At 52.2% G+C, this 17,317-nt stretch overlaps 2 protein-coding genes across 5 annotated transcripts; one reads left to right on the forward strand and one right to left on the reverse strand.

Annotated features, from left to right (window-relative positions):
* The first annotated feature begins 204 nt into the window (after positions 1-204).
* PRADC1 (protease associated domain containing 1) lies at positions 205-4,483 on the forward strand. Its single transcript, XM_060026378.1, has 5 exons — positions 205-366; positions 2,536-2,636; positions 3,159-3,268; positions 3,549-3,716; positions 3,942-4,483. Exons 1-5 carry the CDS (start codon positions 300-302, stop codon positions 4,060-4,062), a joined length of 567 nt encoding a protein of 188 aa, XP_059882361.1. The 5' UTR covers positions 205-299; the 3' UTR covers positions 4,063-4,483.
* Positions 4,484-5,421: 938 nt separating this feature from the next.
* SMYD5 (SMYD family member 5) lies at positions 5,422-16,694 on the reverse strand. Of its 4 annotated transcripts, none has more exons than XR_009521419.1 (14): positions 16,587-16,694; positions 12,778-12,886; positions 11,876-12,015; positions 11,315-11,436; positions 10,864-10,933; positions 10,163-10,267; positions 9,277-9,339; positions 8,999-9,069; positions 8,577-8,683; positions 8,127-8,183; positions 7,604-7,739; positions 7,185-7,279; positions 6,448-6,518; positions 6,248-6,301 (listed from the first exon to the last, which is right to left on the reverse strand). XR_009521419.1 is itself a non-coding variant. In XM_060026377.2 (13 exons), exons 1-13 carry the CDS (start codon positions 16,680-16,682, stop codon positions 6,295-6,297), a joined length of 1,113 nt encoding a protein of 370 aa, XP_059882360.1. In that variant the 5' UTR covers positions 16,683-16,694; the 3' UTR covers positions 5,422-6,294. The 4 variants fall into 4 exon arrangements, 2 of the variants coding, with proteins under 2 accessions (XP_059882360.1, XP_059882359.1); XR_009521418.1 differs by having other exon boundaries at positions 6,281-6,345; XM_060026377.2 differs by lacking the exon at positions 7,604-7,739 and having other exon boundaries at positions 5,422-6,301.
* Between the last annotated feature and the right edge of the window lie 623 nt (positions 16,695-17,317).

Raw genomic sequence — 17,317 nt, forward strand, 5'->3', positions numbered from 1 at the left:
AAATCCAATCAGAGAAATGTTGGGGCGGGGACGGCAGTTGCAGTTAAGAGTTAAAACAAATTAGCCCTCGGCCCCACTTCTCTCCACCAATAGGAAGTGGGCTAGGGCACAGGGGCGACAAATGTGGCTACACGAGCAGGCGTCAGAACCAATCAGCCCTGGGCCTCGCTCCGGTGCGCCAACCGGCGGCGTAAGCGGGTCTGGGGGCGGGAGTCCAGAGCAGCTGTCAGGCTGAAGTCCGGCGAGCTACGCGCAGCAGGGCGGCTGGAGGAAGCGCGGCGCCGGGCCGGGCCCTGGAGATGGTCCCCGGCGCCGCGGGCTGGTGTTGTCTCGTGCTCTGGCTCCCCGCGTGCGTCGCGGCCCACGGTGAGCGGCAACGGGCGGGGCTGCGCTTCAGGGTGGGGCTGGCGGTCCAGCTTAAGCCCGGCTCGGGCCGGGGGCCACGGGTCACCTTGGGGACCCCGCGAATTCGGAGCAGGGCAGATTCAGAGACGGGCGCCTGGAGTGGGTGGGTAGTGGTTCCCGAGGGACATGAACTGTGTGCGGCCTGAGACTGGGCTGTGAGTCCTCAGCCCCCCACGTCGAAGTAAGACTCCCTCTACCCCCACTAGCGCTGACTTAGGTGGCGAAGGGGGCGAGGAACAAGGAGGAACTAGCGATACGACAAGCTGGAGATACGTGAGCACTCACATACGTAAACGGGGCCACACATTGCTACACGTGGGTTCACAGGCACTAGCACATACGTACACACCCAACTTGTTTGCACCTACACGAGAACATAAACATACACCCATATACGTACGTGAGCACATGTGTATACCTACACTTGATTTACACAGATCAGCAGATGCAAAGGCCAGGCAAAGATGTATGTGGGGAGGAGGGGAAGCTTAGTGCTAATCCAGGAAAGCTTCCTTGGGAGTGTATCTGTACCCGATGGGAAGTCTTCACTCCCAGGATAAAAGGCCATATATGTAGCCCAGTGCCAAGCCAGTGGAGCTCTACCGGGTGGCTGATTTTGGACAGTAGAAAAGGACAGCAAAAGCCACAATCCATCCCAACGCTGGCACACAGTAGCGACTTGATAGTTTGTTGATTGACTAACAGACCTGTGGCAGCAGCTTCCACCTTTTCACATTCCTCAGTCTCTCTGGGCTAAGGAAATCAGGGACTCAAGTTCAGGTAAATCATTAGACTTTGGTGCTAAAGAGATCCACACCCCAGAAATATCTGGTTATTCTGGCAATTCCCTTCCTCAACACAGTAGAGCTGGAAATAGCCGTTCATTCATTCAACAACCTTTTTGAGCACCAACTGTATCCTAGCCACTATGTTAGATAATGTGGATACAGTATTGAATGAAGTTACAAACTTAGGCCCTTGTCCTAGTGCAGGAGATAGACAATAAACAAAAAATTACAAATACTGTATAATTACAAATGATGTTAGAAGTGTCATTGGAGAAAAAGTACATTTTGAATGGGCATAAGGGGAGGGCAGTCACAGGGCAGGTTTCCCTAAGTGACATTTAAGTTATGACCTAGTAGATGAATAGAAGTGAGCCATATAAAGGGGTAGAGGTGGGGGTAGGGTGAGGGAACTTGCAAGAAGCCTTGGAGATGTGAAGAAACTGAAAGGAGGGCAGTGTAGCTTGAACATAGGAAGAGATGAAGTTGGAGGGCCAGATCAAGCAGGGCCTTGCAGACCACAGTTTAGATTTTAAGTGCAAAGGGAAGTCGTTGAAGGGTATTGAAGTGGTGACATGATCATATTTGCTTTAAGATGTTTTAAGAAAATCCCTGGCAGTTATTGGGGGAATGGACCGTAGGGAGCAAACATGGAGGCTAAGATAGACCAGTTAGGGCTTCCCTGGTGGCGCAGTGGTTGAGGGTCTGCCTGCCGATGCAGGGTACACGGGTTCGTGCCCCGGTCCGTGAAGATCCCATATGCCGCGAAGCGGCTTGGCCCGTGAGCCATGGCCGCTGAGCCTGCGCATCCGGAGCCTGTGCTCCGCAATGGGAGAGGCCACAACAGTGAGAGGCCCGCGTACCGCAAAAAAAAAAAAAAAAAAAAAGACCAGTTAAAAAGCTGCAACAGCCAGGACAAGAAATGATAGTGGCTGGACTAGGAGGATGGCAGTGGAACCAGAGTCAACTTTTAAGTTTTGGTGAGAGTTGCTTTATACGTAGGCTACCACATCTCCATCTTGAAATTCCCAAGTCTGCTTCAGAGCAAAGATGAATGAATTAACCCTCAGAGAGGTTAACACTGGAGCTATGTCTTCCTGGCTCACCTGTGTAAGCAGCAACAGCAGCAGCTGTAAATCTCTGGGGTTACTAACTCTGTCTGCATCAACTCTATCCTCTCCAGGGCAGAGACCTCTATCTTACCCACCTGCAGGACCCAACTGGCTGAAGCTGGGTCCCTGGGCCCAGACCTTAACCAGCCCCATTGAAGGCATGGGGTCCATGATCTGAACCTGAACCAGCTTTTTTCCCTTGAGCCTTCTCACCTGTACATTTTACCTTTCAGGCTTACGCATCCATGATTATTTGTACTTTCAAGTGCTGAGTCCTGGGGACATTCGATACATCTTTACTGCCACGCCTGCCAAGGACTTTGGTGGTATCTTTGTAAGTTCAGGGAGGCCCCCTCATCTCTGATCCTGTCTCCACATTCCCCGCACTAAGCCGAGGTGACCCTCATGGCTTCAACCCATACCTGAGTGCTGGGACAGAGAAGGGGGCAGAATCCAGCTGTCTTCCAGGGGCTACAAAGCCAGGAATGGCTTCCAGCTATTCCTCTGGGTATAATACAGACCTGGGCACCACAGAGGGAAAAGCTATCTTCTTAGGGACATGAAGTAGTGAAAAACCAAGGGCTCTGCTAGCTCCACCTCTGAACAACATAACTCAAGGCAAGTTACTTCCCCTCTCTGGGTCCATACCAACTTCCCTTCCTATGTCTGGGAAAGGCAGGGTGGGATAGGAGTAGACAGACCTTTGTGAGAATTAAGTAAAAATGCTCAAGTGTCCAGTACACAGAAATCGTTCATTTCCCTCACACTTTGTGAGAAGCTGATAAGATGGGATGGTCAGCCCAGTCCTAAAGCAGGTGTGTCTCCCCACACTCTCACCTGTCTAAATGTCTTTCAGCACACAAGGTATGAGCAGATTCACCTTGTCCCTGCTGAACCTTCAGAGGCCTGCGGGGAACTCAGCAACGGTTTCTTCATCCAGGACCAGATCGCTCTGGTGGAGAGGGGGTAAGGAGCGGACAGGCATGGGCACAAGGGGAAGGCAGGCATAGGGTAGATTCTGAGATCAATGTTGGTGGTGATGCTTTGAAATAGCTGCTTTTAAATAATTCATCTTTTTAAGGGTCTTTAAGAAACATCTTAAGATTATCCAAGCCTTTGGCCATTTACTTGTGAGCCTTTATCAAAAAGCCTCCAAGGTCCTCCTTTCATCTTCCCAGGGTGGTGGTCTGGGGAACGGATAGCTAGGACCCTGCCTTTCCTTTGGTCTCATCACCACCTCTTCCAGGGGCTGCTCCTTCCTCTCCAAGACCCGGGTGGTGCAGGAGCACGGTGGGCGGGCAGTGATCATCTCTGACAACGCAGTTGACAATGACAGCTTCTACGTGGAGATGATCCAAGACAGTACCCAGCGCACAGCTGACATCCCCGCCCTCTTCCTGCTTGGCCGAGATGGGTGAGGGCTCTTTGTCTCTGGCTGTATCAGCCCCAAGCTGGGTGCCATGACTCGGGGAGGTCAAGGGCAATCACCAGTCCCTACCCACAAGCCTCATCTTGGGATGCCCTGGTTGGAGGGCCAAAAAAGTCCTCAGGCTCTGGAACTCCCAGATTGATGGGGACAGTGGGGCAGAATGGGGTGTCAGGAAAGTGACCATCACCACCTCTCTTCATGCTCTCCCAGCTACATGATCCGCCGCTCCCTGGAACAGCATGGGCTGCCATGGGCCATCATTTCCATCCCAGTCAATGTCACCAGCATCCCCACCTTTGAGCTGCTGCAACCGCCCTGGACCTTCTGGTAGAAGAGTTGGTCCCACATTCCAGCCATAAGCAACTCTGGGCTGGGAAGGGGAAAATCCAGGAATTCTGCTGTTTGGGACTTGGGGATAGCATTTGGGGACTGGGGGAGCCAGGCAGAGGAAAAGGGCTTGGGCCTTGGCTAAGTTAAAGGAAGACACACCACTGGCCTTCCCTCCCCTGGGCTCCTAAGGTGTCTCATGCTATGGGAAGAGGCAAGACCCAGGCCCCAGGTCTTATGGGCTAGGGTCTGGAACTAAAGGGGCCAACAGCAGGTGGTCTGAGAGCCATCTGAGACCTGTCACATCCCACCTGGCTTCAGCCTCCCCACCCAGGGTCTTTCACAGCAGTTGCTGTAATGGTATAAGGAGCTGGTGTTTGAGGACTACATAATAAACCCTCACTGACTTTTTAGCAATAAAGCCTCTCATCAGGGTTGTAACTGTGTCCTAGAGTGAAAGTACACAGGTGTGGGAGGGGCCTTCAAACACTTATCTGGTCCCATGCTCTTGTTTTGAAGGGAGGAAACTGAGGCCCAGAGAGGATACATGACTTGCCCAAGGTCCTGTAGGACCAGTGCTCAGATTGCTAATCTTGGATCACAACAGCCTCCTGCTCAAAAACTTGGGAAGCTGTAGTTCAGTCCCTGAGCAAAAGCCTCATCTTGTAGCCTGGTACTGAGGAGCCACACTGGACCTCAGAAGAGCCCTGCTCTTGGACTTTAGAAACATTTGCACAGCAGAGTATAGGCAAGACCAGGGATGAACCCAAACTGGGGAGCTGCAGCTCCCATCTCCTGCAGTCACCTGCTCTATCCTATGCACTTTTGCACCACCCATGTGACTGCTGCCTTCCTGGAGCAGCTTGTCAAGCCATTCTCCACAAAGCATTCCTGCAAAGGCCTGTCACCACTCATATTTTATTGAGAACAGTGGGCGGGTGGGGAGGGGGTGCTGGCTACTGCGAAGGATTAAGAACCCAATAGGCCAGACAGGCAGATTCCACCTGGCTCACGATGCAGGAAAGGGCCTGTGGGGCGGCACCTGCCCTCCCTGGGATCCGTCAGCAGGGGCATGTGGCAGCCCCTCAGGAAAGGTAGGCAGAAAGGAATTGCAGGTGATAGGTTATAATTTCCACAGCTTCCAACCCAAGAGTAAGGGGTAGTGCTAATCTGGGGAGGAGAGGGAGAGAGTCAGGGCTAATCTGAGTATCTAGCCTAGCTCTCCTAGGTTTCTGGAAGACTTCAGTGTTCCTAAATGATCCTAAAGATGGAGACTGAGACTAGGAGAGCCCCTCACTGACCCATGCTCTAGAAGATTCTAGGACATCCTAAATTACGGAGCACAGGCCTTTCATCCCCCAGAATTCAGCCATGCTGCTAGAGTCCTCAGTGGGAGGAGGGTGGGAGGAAGGGGTCATGATGTCCCTCCCAAGGGAGGCAGAGACCTCTTCCACACCCTGTGAGGCCAGGCACTGTGCCAGGGCCTGAGAGGCAAGGCATAAGGACAGATTCTGGGGTCTGGGGAGATTCTCTACTCCCCGGATGTCTAAATGGTGGGTGTGGGGAGGTGAGCAGAGGGAGGTAATGCCCCTGGTTCAGTGTCCCCCACAGAAAGCCTTAGGAAGGTGCTCTGGAGACCCAGTTCCTCCCTCTTGCCTCTCCCAGCTGTGCTAGTGGGGAAGAGGGTAAGGGTGTCTAACCCCCTCTCTTCTTCAATGGAGTCAGGCTGTTCGCAGGTTGCCACTTTGTGACCCAACCACCACCCCCCCAACAGTGAGTTGAGAAGGGTGAAGCCTTAGGTGGATGAGTAAGTGGGGCCATGGAGCCAAGGGGAAGAAACACTGTTAGGCCCTGACCTTGGTTCCAGCCACTTACACCCATACCTCAGGGGGAGGCCAGTTCTGAGAGGCTCAGTGACAGCGCAGAGCCTGAGCCGCTCAACAGCAGTGTCCTGGGCATGAGGTCTGGCGGGAGGTGGAGGGCCTAGGGTCCAGCCTGTCTTACCCTCTGGAAGAAACAGAGCTGGCATGGGGGGAAAGCAGGCAACAGGAGTGGGAGTTCCTTCCAAGCCTCTGCTCTGGGGGAAGGCCCCCTCTTCTGGCAGGGTCTAGGGTAGGACCACTTCCAGGCAGGATGACATCACACATCAGTCATCTCATCCCCCAGCTCAGCATCTTCCGGCTCTCCTTCCTCATCCTCTTCATCATCCTCCTCCTCAGAGGTCATGTTGGGTTCATCAGCCTCTGCCAGACATTTGGGGCAGGAACAGACAAACAGATAGTTCTCCCTGCAGAGGGTTGGGGGGGATGATGGTGAGGGTACAAAGTCAGGCAGCCACCAGCACGGAGAAGCCCAGAGCCCGGCTTCCCACCACACCCCCAGCTGGCACCTGAGGATCTTGTGGCGGCTATGGCGGCTGCGCTCCCGCTGACAGCAGTCTAAGTAGCTGATGCAGATTTCCTAACGGGCAGAAGAGAGGTGGGCTCTGACAGTCTGTGCTTCTAACAGATGGGATTAGGGCCTCCCCAACCTCTGCCCTATGTCCAACCATTGCCCCATCCCCAGGAGCCGGAGCTGCCCTTCAGCGAAGGCGCAGGTCACCCTGATCCATTCCCCTGTGCTCACAGCAGAGGCCACTATGAGGCTTTCACAATCTGTGTCTGAGACAGGGGGCTATGCTTGGCCTTGGGCCATGGCCAAGGTCTGTGGCTGGGGCAGAGGTTATCTTGGTGTGAAGCTACTTGCCCTGAAAGAAGTTTCAGCCAGGCTCCGTGCACAGCTCTAAGAGCCAGGACCCCACACCCACACTAGTACCCCACAGTCCAAGCCACAAAGGGCCATGTCCTGCTTCCTTAGATGCTGCAGATTCCTTGATCAAAAGATAGCTGGGGACAAGAACTTAGGCACACTGTTGTCTCTGAAACACTGCTCTGACGCTTTCTGGAGTTATTTTTTGAAGTGGGGTGGGGTTAGAGTATACTCATGGGGAAGACTCATGTCCTGGAGCATGTGGGGATTCAACCCAACAGCCTGAACTTGGGACTGTAGCCACTGCTGCTCCCAATTCCTGGAGAGAACCTGCAAGGCCCACTGCCCACCCACCCCGACAGCTACTGGCCCCCTCACCTCTCCTGGCTTAATATCCTCCAGGGCGGTGACATGCAAAAGGAAGTTGTTTTCTGGGAAGGAGGTCTCTGCATTGGGGACACAGCTGTGGTTGCCTGGGTCATGAGAGGCAGGTAATGAGGATTGTTGACTAATAAAAATAACAGCCTTAACTGTGCAGAGCACTGGGTCCCATCTTTCCTTGTTCTCTGATCCCTGCTAGGGCTAGGCAGGTCCTGGGACCCATTTCCTATATCCCTGTCCAGTGCTCTTTCCTGAAGAGCACAGGCACTAATGCAATCCCGCATCACTCCCCTCCCCTCCTGCCATGACTGCCCCTTCTCTCCTCACTGGTCAACTTGATTCTCAGATGTGTTCCCAGTGTCTCACAAACGGAGGGACAGGGCTGTGAAAGGGATGCCCGTGCCAGGCCACTTAACTCAGTCCTGTCTGTTATTGGATGTCTGGTAACAGCTGAGCCAGGCCCTCTGAGAGCCCAGTTTGGGAGGAGTAGTGTCCCCAGAGCCTGGGAGGAAGGTTTTGCAGTGAGGAGAGCAGAGGGTGGGAGGCTGGGATCTGGAAAAGACAACAGTCTGAGCTGGCTCTGCCCGCTCCATCAGGTGCTGATGAGACTGCCTTCCAGCCTGAGCTCCTCCCGGGCTATCACAACACTCTCCTACCAAAGCTCACAGGGCAGTGGTGGGGCAAAACCCAGGCTTCCCTTTGCAAGAATCAGAGCTCTGTGCCCTGCCTCAGCACTGGGCCTAGCCCACTGGAAGCTTTTATATCAAGGCACAAGAGTCCAATAAATGAATGAAAAATAATAGAAGGAGAAGGCTGAGGGGAAATCCCCAGGAAGCTCAGCCCTAACCCCACTCCTAGACTCAACTCTACCAGCCCAGAAGGGGCCAAGAGAGATGAACTGCAGCTGTGGGGCTACCCCTTCTCAATGCCAGGACTCACAGCAGCTCTGCAGCACAAAGAGGCCAGATCCTTCACAGTTAAGAAACTCACCAGTTGCTGTAAGACAGTAATATGCAGATGTTATTGCATCCACTTTATAGGTGGGAAAAAGAAACTAGGCTAATAAGGACAGGCACTGGCTCCACTGTCTTGCCACCCAATCACTACTATTTTACCTGAAATTGCTTCTCTGAGGCACAAGCCTTGCTTTCCTATAAATGGTACCACCTTACTGTCCAGCCCTCCCCCACCCCCAGCATCAAGCCTCCGCACGGATGGCGGAGCCATTTCTTGTGTATGTCCTGCAAACAGATCTGAAGCTTCCCATAGGCACACAGGAATTACCTTCCCCAACCACGAACTCAGAGCTCCCTGGGGGAAGACTGTGTCCACTGTCTAACTGACGGATGTCTCCAAAGTTGGGTGAGGCCAAGACTCCATCTCACCAACCTGTCTCGATGTCCTTGTACAGCTGGTCAATGAAGGCGTCCAGCTGCTCACGGTCCTGAGGCTTCAGCTCCAGAGCGTCACAGGCATGCACCCACTGGCTCAGGGAGCTGGGGGTCCCAGGCAGCCATGGTTGGAGAGGAGGAGGCCTAGCTCACAGGGCTCCCCCACTCCAAGCAAGTTAAGTCCATTTCTTTCTCCAGGGGGAGGGTGGGGGTGGGTGGGTGTGTTCTTCCCCAACAGACTAAGTGCTCCCAAGACTCAATCTTTCTGACCCCCACCACTGAGTTTAGTCCAGCATGCTGGCCAGAGTCACACCCTGCCCCACCCTAGTCTTGAAAAGAGATGTGGCTACCTTCCTCAGTCAATCTCCCACCCCAGCCCTGAGGGACAAGCCCAACAGCTCTGGAACATTCTCTCCTAACCTGGTCCCAATTCCTTGGCCATTGGTCCCAACAAGAGCAAAGAGAGACCGGAATCCATCCGGAGTGAACCACTGTGGGGAAAAAGGGAGAAGAGCATTCAGGTTACAGCCATTAGCTTTTCTTCCTGTTGAGGAAGTTTGCTGTGAGTCAGTCTCATCCCAACTCCAGAAGACCAGGTCTGCTCTGGCTTAGCTGTCCCAGTAGGAGACGCTGACCTGGTTGCTCCTGGAGTGCTGGAGTGACTGGGAGGCCATTGGTCCCACCTTCCCCACACTCACCTGGCTGAGTGCTTCCTCATAAAGGGCCTCTGTGAAGAGTCTCCGCAGAAGCTCCAGCTGGCCCTGGTTTAGGGGAAGCAGGGAGAGACTTGCATCCCTGGGGATTTCCCATTAGCACCCAGGCAGGGCCCATAAGACCACATAAGGGAAGGAAAAGGGTGAGCTCTGCAGACCGAGCTTTCTCTGGGGGCAAAGGAAAGCCACAGAATCCTTATCTCCAAGAGACTTGGCAGTCTACTGGCCTGTTCCAACCCAGGGTAGCAAACCCAAATTCCTCCCTATTTTCTAGCCCTTGTACCAGCAGGGCGGAGGCAGCCTGGCTTAAAATGTCTGTCCTCACCACCACCCTCCAGGCTCCCTGCCCCAGCCTCCAGACCAGCTTGACCCTCCCCCTCCTTTCCTCAGATTCAGTGCAGGAAGGCCCACCCCAGCGCCCTTTCACACACCTACCTCCACCTTCAGGCAGCTCCTGCATGGAAGTCTGCTATTCTCAGGGAGAATGCATAGTTCTTTGATTTGAAGCAAGTGCTCAGTACATTGGCAACTAAAATTGTTTCACACCGCTCCCTGACCCTGTGGAACCCCAGCCCTTCATTTTCCATTACACTTGATTCGCCCACTGCTATCCTATCATGGGGTCCTGCCTTCCCACATCAGGGCACCCAGCCCTTCTGTCCTCTGTCATCACCCCACTTCCCAATTTTAAGTCCACATTAGGTCATGAAGTTAAATAGCGGCAGGAATACAAGTCTCTGAACAGATTTTTGGACCCAGGCTCTAACTTCTTCCTGTGGCTGGGAAGGCAGCAAATGTGGAGCTTCCCTTAGGTAGCCATGGACATCCCCAGGCTACTGAGGGGGTGGGAGGGTCATGTGGAGACACCAACCTTGAATTTGTCCCCCAGGAGTTTGTGGACAATTTCCTCCTCCTCATTGGCGGTTTTATTACAGAACTGGGAGAAGAGCCTGATCCAACGATCCTTATCCTTAGCCTGCAGTGAACAAATATACTTCAGGGTCAGGTTCACACATGCTCACGCATGCATGTGCACACATGGACTCACGGACACCCTCCTCTTTACTGCCACTCCTGCCCACGTGAGAGGAGTAAGCTGTCATTCTAAAACCCCTGCCCTGAGAAACACCATCACACATGAGCTTCTAAGTAGACCCTTCCTGCCCACCCTGCCCACACCCAACCATCTTCCCAGCTGGTGCCAAGCTAGCCAGTTCACGACACTTGGGAAAATAGGAGGATGAGGCTGACGAGCAACAACACTAAAGGGGTCAGAGTGGCTTCTCTCGCTTTATCTAAGAGACACAATCCTGAAAAGGTGGTGCTTATATATGAATTGCTGCTGCACAGGAAGTCATCCATAGATCACAGACCACAGGCAAGATGAGCCCCCATGTCCCCTGCTAGATTTATGGTTAGCTACTCCTAAGGTTTACACAGCAAGCAGCTCTCCTTTGGGAAGCCCAGAAGGAACTCTGTATCCAAGCCAGAGTGTTAAGGTGAGAAGAAAACTGAGGCCAAGGGTTGAATGAGGCCGGAGTCAGCTTCCCTGAGAAGATCAGGTGGGCTCACCTGTTTCACTGTGGCCACCATCCGGGCCATCAACATGATGCTTGCAGTCTCAGGGGGGTAGTGAACACTCCTGGGGAGAAAGAAAAAGGTTTGGCCTAGAACTTCCCTCCCCAGTAGCTGAATTCAGGGAAGCCCAGTCTGATTACTACAGAGAATCTTTCCTACCAATCTCATTTATAACCAAAGAGAGAAAGTCATTGGCAAGGACTTGGGCAGGATTTTATATCCCTATGGGCTTCATGGGGCTCTTCCTGGGAGTGTGTAAAATACTGAGAATGGTAGGACTGGCGGCTCAGATTTAAGGCAGGGGGAATGGGTGATAGTTTAGCCCTAAGAATGGAGGAAAAATCTAGGGGGTGGTAACTTAACAAAGATGGCTGCATCCACTAAGCGTGGGGAAGGCAGGCAGGGAGGGAAGGATAAAGGAAAGAAGAGAGGAAATGCTACCTACCTCCATGCCTCCTGCAGCTTATTGAGAGGATGCAGGGGGTCATCCTGGGAGGGGCCTGGGCACAGGACCCGATGGTATTGCTCAGCTGCGGCTAGCAGACATTCTGTACTGCAGTACGTCACCTGTTGGGGGAGGTGGAGGTCAGCACCCTAGGATCTGGCAGTGGGGTGAGGCACAGACACCCATGTGGTCTCACCTCCTCTAACTGTACTCCTTCCACAAACAGCCCCTAAGCAGTAGTCAGTGGTATTGTGAGATGAAAAAGCATACAGTGCTCTGGAGACATGTGAGAGGGGCACCTGACCCAGGCTTGTAAAAACGTGGGAAGGAGAGACTGCTTCTCAGGTACAGGGAAGGGCCCCTGCCAGGCTCCTAGGAAGAGGGCAAGCTCCCACCAAGCCTATTTTCTAGACAATGGGACTGGAACAGAGGACGAAACTGGCACAGTAATGTCTTTTTCATGTCTTTCCCTACATTCGGGCTCTCAAGGGCCATGACCAAGTCTGTCCTCACTCCTGTCTCCCCAGAGAGGACTTCAGCTTAGCCCCCAGGGATATTCACCTGGCAGTGGGGACAATTCTGGTGCAGGTCCTTGCGCACAGTGCACAGCTCAGGGTGAGGCAAAACCTGGCCTGGTTTCCCAGTCAGTCTCTGGGCGTTCTCCTCTGCCTTCTCCAGTGCCCGAAGGCAGTGGTCACAGGCTGGGGGAGAGAGCCAGATGTTGACAATTAAGTGTCTTGAGAGCAGGGGCCACATTTGTCCTTTTCACAGCAATATGCCCAGGGTTAATATAGCACCTAGCTCAGAGAAGGTGTTCAATAAAAGTATAAGAAGTGAGTGAATGAATATGTTAAATGAATGTATTTCACACGCATTATAGATGATGCCTTCTTCCCTCTCCGGAGTCCCCACTCCTCCCGGCAGACTCTCTCTGCTTCTTGATGGGACTTAGTCTATGGGGTTCCCCACCCAGCCCCCAAACTGGGCTTTCCCCACATTCTGGAGCCGAGTGACCCTCCTTTCACAGATTTTTCTCTAGCCCAAGAAAAGTGTGAAAAAAGCATGTGACTGGCAAAGCTAAGAGCGTCCTATTTGTTTCTGACCCCTAACACAGCCTTTATTGACCAAGGGGCATGGGGTCTCCACTTGGTAGAGGGCTCCACTTTGGCACAGAGCCCTTCAGCACGACATCTAGTACCTTACAGTATAGGCCACACTGAGTTCCAGCAGTCCTCCCCCAAGGAGCACTTTGGAAGAACCTCTCTGCAGCAGGCTCACAGCCCCAAATGGCCTGAGATTAGACAGAGGCATGGTTCTCAGGTGCAGCTCTCCAAGGGAAGACGCACTTTCCTCCCAACACCTGGAGTCCTAGAGACGGCAGCCGGTAGGGATGTACGTACTCTCTTCCATGCGCAAAGGCTGCTGGGCCCAACAGCCCTCAGGAGTAGGTGAGATGTGCTCACCTCGGTAGCGATAAAGTGCATTCCAGAGAAACTGTGCAGCCACCAGGGGCCGTTCGATGAATATGGTCTCCCCCTTCTGGATCGGCTGTGTGGCAAACAACCCCTTTCCCTAAGAGGGCAGAGAAGAATAGGATGGCCATAAGAAGAGACAGAGGACATAGCGTCAAGGGCCCCTCACCCCCACGTGCTTCCCTCTCATCAGAGGCCTCTGCCTCAGGAGGGTTCACGGAGCATGGTCGGCACCCTCCATAACTGCCTCCTCTGGAAACGCAGCTCTGCCCAGTTTCAGTCGCACTTCTACCAGCCTGTCTAGAGCAGAGGGCTTGGGATGGGAAGAGAGCCACCACATCAGCCATGTCAGACTAATCAGAGAATTTTTAGGATGGCCAGAGCAGGGCCAAGGTTCACAGCAGGCTGGAGCCTCCAGTACCAGGAACTGGTACAGGGCGGCCTTCTCTGAGTCACCCACATGCCCCTCCAGGATCCTGGTCGTGATGCTGCTCCTTAGGGTTGCATAGAAATCCTACACCACGGGAGGGAGAGGCCTATGCAGGAGAATATGCCCTTCTTCCCTGGTCAGCTGGGTACTCACAGCACCTAGCATACATAGTACCTGGTACCCAACAAGTTCTCAGGTGTTACACTGAAAGGAATGACTAATCCTAGCACCAGTCCTAATGCTAACTTGCTGTGAAAATTTGAGCCAGTTGCTTCACTTTTTTGCATCTGTTTACCATGTGAAAAGTGGGTATTATAATAATACCTACCAGGTAGTTTCCAGGATGCAGTGATATAACACAGGTGAAGGAATTTCATGAACTCTAGCTCCTTACTACTCAAAGTGAAGTGATGGACTGGGCAGCATGGGTATTGCCTGGGAGATGTTAGAAATGCAGAATCTCAGGCCCCACTCCACACCTGCTGAATCAGAATCTGCATTGTTAAAATCAGCTGCAGATACCCAGGCAATTCATATGCACATTAAATGAGAAATACTGGTCTAAAGCACTGTGGATATGTACAGGATGAAGGATGAGAAAACTGTTGAATTGCCATCTCTCAAATGTGCAAAGGGACGCAGGAGACAGCTTCAGAACCTAGGCAGTTACTGGCCCAGCTGGGCACTTTCTCCCACTCTACAGAGGAGTGGTGCCCCTGCCAACAGTGAACTGTCATGAAAAGAGATAGAAAGGAAATGATTGACACAGCAGTGAAATGTCCTGTCACGTTGCCTCCTGGGTAGCTCCCGGTTTCCTTCTAGCACTGGCACTCTGGATAGACAGGGGCACCTCCCAAAATCAGCAGCAGGATGTAAAGACCTGGACAGGCCCTGAGCACCCCGTGAGCCACACATCTCAATCCTGTGAATAACTCTGGGAGCTCTAATATGGTACAGTGGGGCAGCTGGAACAAAACCACTGGCAAAGCCGTGGATGCAGCCTGGTTGTCTTTCTAGAAGCCCACCTCCATGCCTAGTAGCCCCTGGGACCCACCCAGCAAAATGAAAACCTGGCCTTCCTCTGTGGGACAACAAGATATGGACAGCTATCCACATTACTTCTGACAATCTCAAATCTCAATATTGAATAAATATTGATCTCTTTCTCCCTCCTTCTGGAGGACCAAATGTAGGAAATATTTAGTAAAGCAAAGGGAAGAATCAGAGCTGTTCCTCTGTGAAACCACTTATCCCCCAAACATATAAAGTATTTCAAGAAAAACAACTCTAATTCATATTACCAAGAAGACTGGAGAGAACGGAACCTGAATGGAAAGGGTACAAACTATGCAAAGTTTATCTCCAATTTGAAAAGTTCAAGTTTAAAAAAAAAAAAGATTGTACCAAAATATCTAAGACTATGTAGTAAATTAATTCTTTATTAAATTATTTTCTAGAAAAATATCAAGTGCCAAAAGTGAATTCAAAAGGAAGAAAGCCAAGACAGACTTGCAATGCCAGTACCTGCCTGATGTGCATTAGTACAGCATCCTGGTTGACATCTACCATATTTGGTCAGGTTTCTGTTCTGACTGGTCATGTCCCTGGCATAGCAATTGGTAAAATTTTGGAAATCATTCCTGCCAATGTCCATAGAGGCAATAGAGAAAGTGGTCAAATACTACCCTCATGTGAGACCCCTAGTCTATATGGTTTCATGAGCGGGCTCTCTCAAACCAAATAAGTAATTCTTGTGCTATTTAAACTATCCAATAACAGAGAAAAAATGGAAAGCCTCTCTATTAAAAAACAAACAAGCATAATTTTGATGTGGTAACCTAAGGAAGATACCATAAAGGAAAAAAAAAAATCACAAACTAATCTCACTTTATGAATGTAGAGGCAAAAAGCCCAGGATAAGCCATCTTGTCACCAGGTCTGGGTATGTGATTCTTCTGCAGCAGCAGATGATGTAGGCATGAAGAGGGAAGCCAACCCATTCTTCCAGGCTGGGGTTTTGATAGAAGGCTAGGACTGGACAATTGGGCAAGGAGAGTGGCTGAAGTGATGAAGTAAGAGGGAAGAAGTAAAACAAGGAGGGGCCTGAGAGATAGGGGTGAAGTGAAAGTAAAGGTGAGTATCTCTGCAGGCTAGGAGCGACGGAACTGAGACACCATCAAACTGTGAACCAATGAAGAGCACTGGAGGCCTTGGGGTAGAGATGGAGTTGTGGGCAGCTGAGGAGGCCAAGGATATGGGAGCTGATTTACCACGGGAAGAGAGGAACACTCCAGATGCCTCTGGAGTGAAAAGAGGACAATGGAAGGTTGGGTTCGGGAACTGGATGAGTAGGATGATGTTGAGAGCAGGAGACAGATGACTAGAAGGCTGACATCTAGGGCAAGGACCAAGGATACACACAGCCACTACACATGACAAACTGTTCAACCTCATTAGTAAACAAATATAAATGAGAACAAAGCGATATCATTTTGCACAAATCAACCAGCAAAGATATCCAAGAAAGAAAATACTCAGTGCTGGTGAGAACAAAAGGATGTGTGCACAGACACTGAGCTCCAATATCTTTGACCTCAGAGATAAAAAACAAGATACAACATAAGGGTCCATAAATGAGCAGTTGTTGAGTGAACAGTGGTCCTCCCATGAAACAGACTATTACTCAACTCTTAAAAATTAATATGTAGCATTATTGATATTGAAATATTGACTGCTGCATCAAAAAGCAGTTTCTAAAAATACAGTTTTAATATGCATGTATTTGCACAAATATAGATTCTGAGTGTTTTACCTTCTCTTTCCTTACATGCGCTTTTTTTTCTACAACGCACTTCTAAAACACGATAATAAAACAACAAAATGTCACCCTCTTGATTTAAACCCTTCAATGCTACTACGGGCTTCGGTCCAAACTCCTTAACACTCCAAGCCCCTTCGTGAAGTGTCCTGGCCTTTTCCCTCAACCCCCACCCAAATCTCACTCATAAAGTTCCCTGAGGACCCAGGCCTTTTTGTACCGCAGCTCCCCCTGCCCAGCACGTCCCGCCCAAGGCTCCCAGGACCCAGCAGTAATGTCCCCCGGCCTGGCGCTCCCCGGCCCCACTGGCGGAAAGGCCCGATTCCACGGGGGCAGGTGACGCGCACGGAAACTCAGCGGGCTCGGGCCCACCGCATGACCGCCCCGGAACCCTGCGCGCGGGGACAGGTAGCCCCCGGGCCCCGAGCCGGGAACGGGCCGCAGCGCCCGAGCGGCAGAGGAGCCTCTAGATTCCAGGCATGGGGTCCGGTGGGGCTGTCTCCAAGGCCGGGCCGAGTGGGGGGACCCCGGCACGGTCCGCCGCGGCCTCACCTTGGCGCTGCTCACGAAGCGGACTTCCACGGCTACCCGGGCTCGGCCCGCCACGCCCACGCAGAAGGAGAACACGTCGCACATGGAGGCCGCCATCTTGGGCGTACCTCCGCCTGCTGACCCTTGACCCCGCCTCGACCCGGGAGGCCCCGCCCCTCACTGGCCCCGACCCCAGCGTGAGCGTCCCCGAGGCTGCGAGGGTTTGCGCGCTAGCCGGTCTTAATTTGGATCTTTTTAGTTTATGTATCTGTAGGTTAAGTAGTTCGTTTACTGGGTGTAGCTGGGCCTGCCTTTGCGCAGTTTTGCCTCTGTCTCTATCTTCGTGGCCAGTACCAGAGCTTGTGTGTGCGTGTAGTTTTGATCTGTGTACCTGTATCCGAGTTCACGTTTGTGTTTGTTGTTTCTGCCACCCAGTGGTCCGTCTTGAGTAAAGCGCTCTCTGGACCCAGTCATGGGGTGGGACAGCAACGGGCTGACTTACTGCTATCCTCTCTGGCCCTCAACCTGAAGGGAAGAACTAGCTTACCCCCACCTATCCATCCTACAAAGTCCGGCGCAAGATTTCCTATTTCCGTAGGCAGTCTGGCAGCGGGACAAACTGTCCTACGAAAGATCAAGCTGGACATGTGTCTTCCTCAGACTCTTCAGGGCGTAGGGACCTTGTAGCCTGGGGGTGCTGGAGGTCTAAGGACCCGTGAAATTGTATGCAGAAGTGAGTCTGCAGATTCTCA

The sequence above is a fragment of the Delphinus delphis genome, chromosome 12 (assembly GCF_949987515.2).
Source record: "Delphinus delphis chromosome 12, mDelDel1.2, whole genome shotgun sequence".
Taxonomy (NCBI): domain Eukaryota; kingdom Metazoa; phylum Chordata; class Mammalia; order Artiodactyla; family Delphinidae; genus Delphinus; species Delphinus delphis.

Bases quoted from the DNA above. Each gene is read 5' to 3' on its own strand.
- PRADC1 (XM_060026378.1), top strand. From the start codon at position 300: ATGGTCCCCGGCGCCGCGGGCTGGTGTTGTCTCGTGCTCTGGCTCCCC. The intron at 3,269-3,548 runs GTAAGGAGCGGA...CACCTCTTCCAG, and splicing joins ATCGCTCTGGTGGAGAGGGG to GGGCTGCTCCTTCCTCTCCA. The intron at 3,717-3,941 runs GTGAGGGCTCTT...ATGCTCTCCCAG, and splicing joins TTCCTGCTTGGCCGAGATGG to CTACATGATCCGCCGCTCCC.
- SMYD5 (XM_060026376.1), bottom strand. From the start codon at position 16,682: ATGGCGGCCTCCATGTGCGACGTGTTCTCCTTCTGCGTGGGCGTGGCG. The intron at 12,887-16,586 runs GTGAGGCCGCGG...CTGCCCTCTTAG, and splicing joins GCTTCGTGAGCAGCGCCAAG to GGAAAGGGGTTGTTTGCCAC. The intron at 12,016-12,777 runs GTGAGCACATCT...TCTCTCCCCCAG, and splicing joins TGCACTTTATCGCTACCGAG to CCTGTGACCACTGCCTTCGG.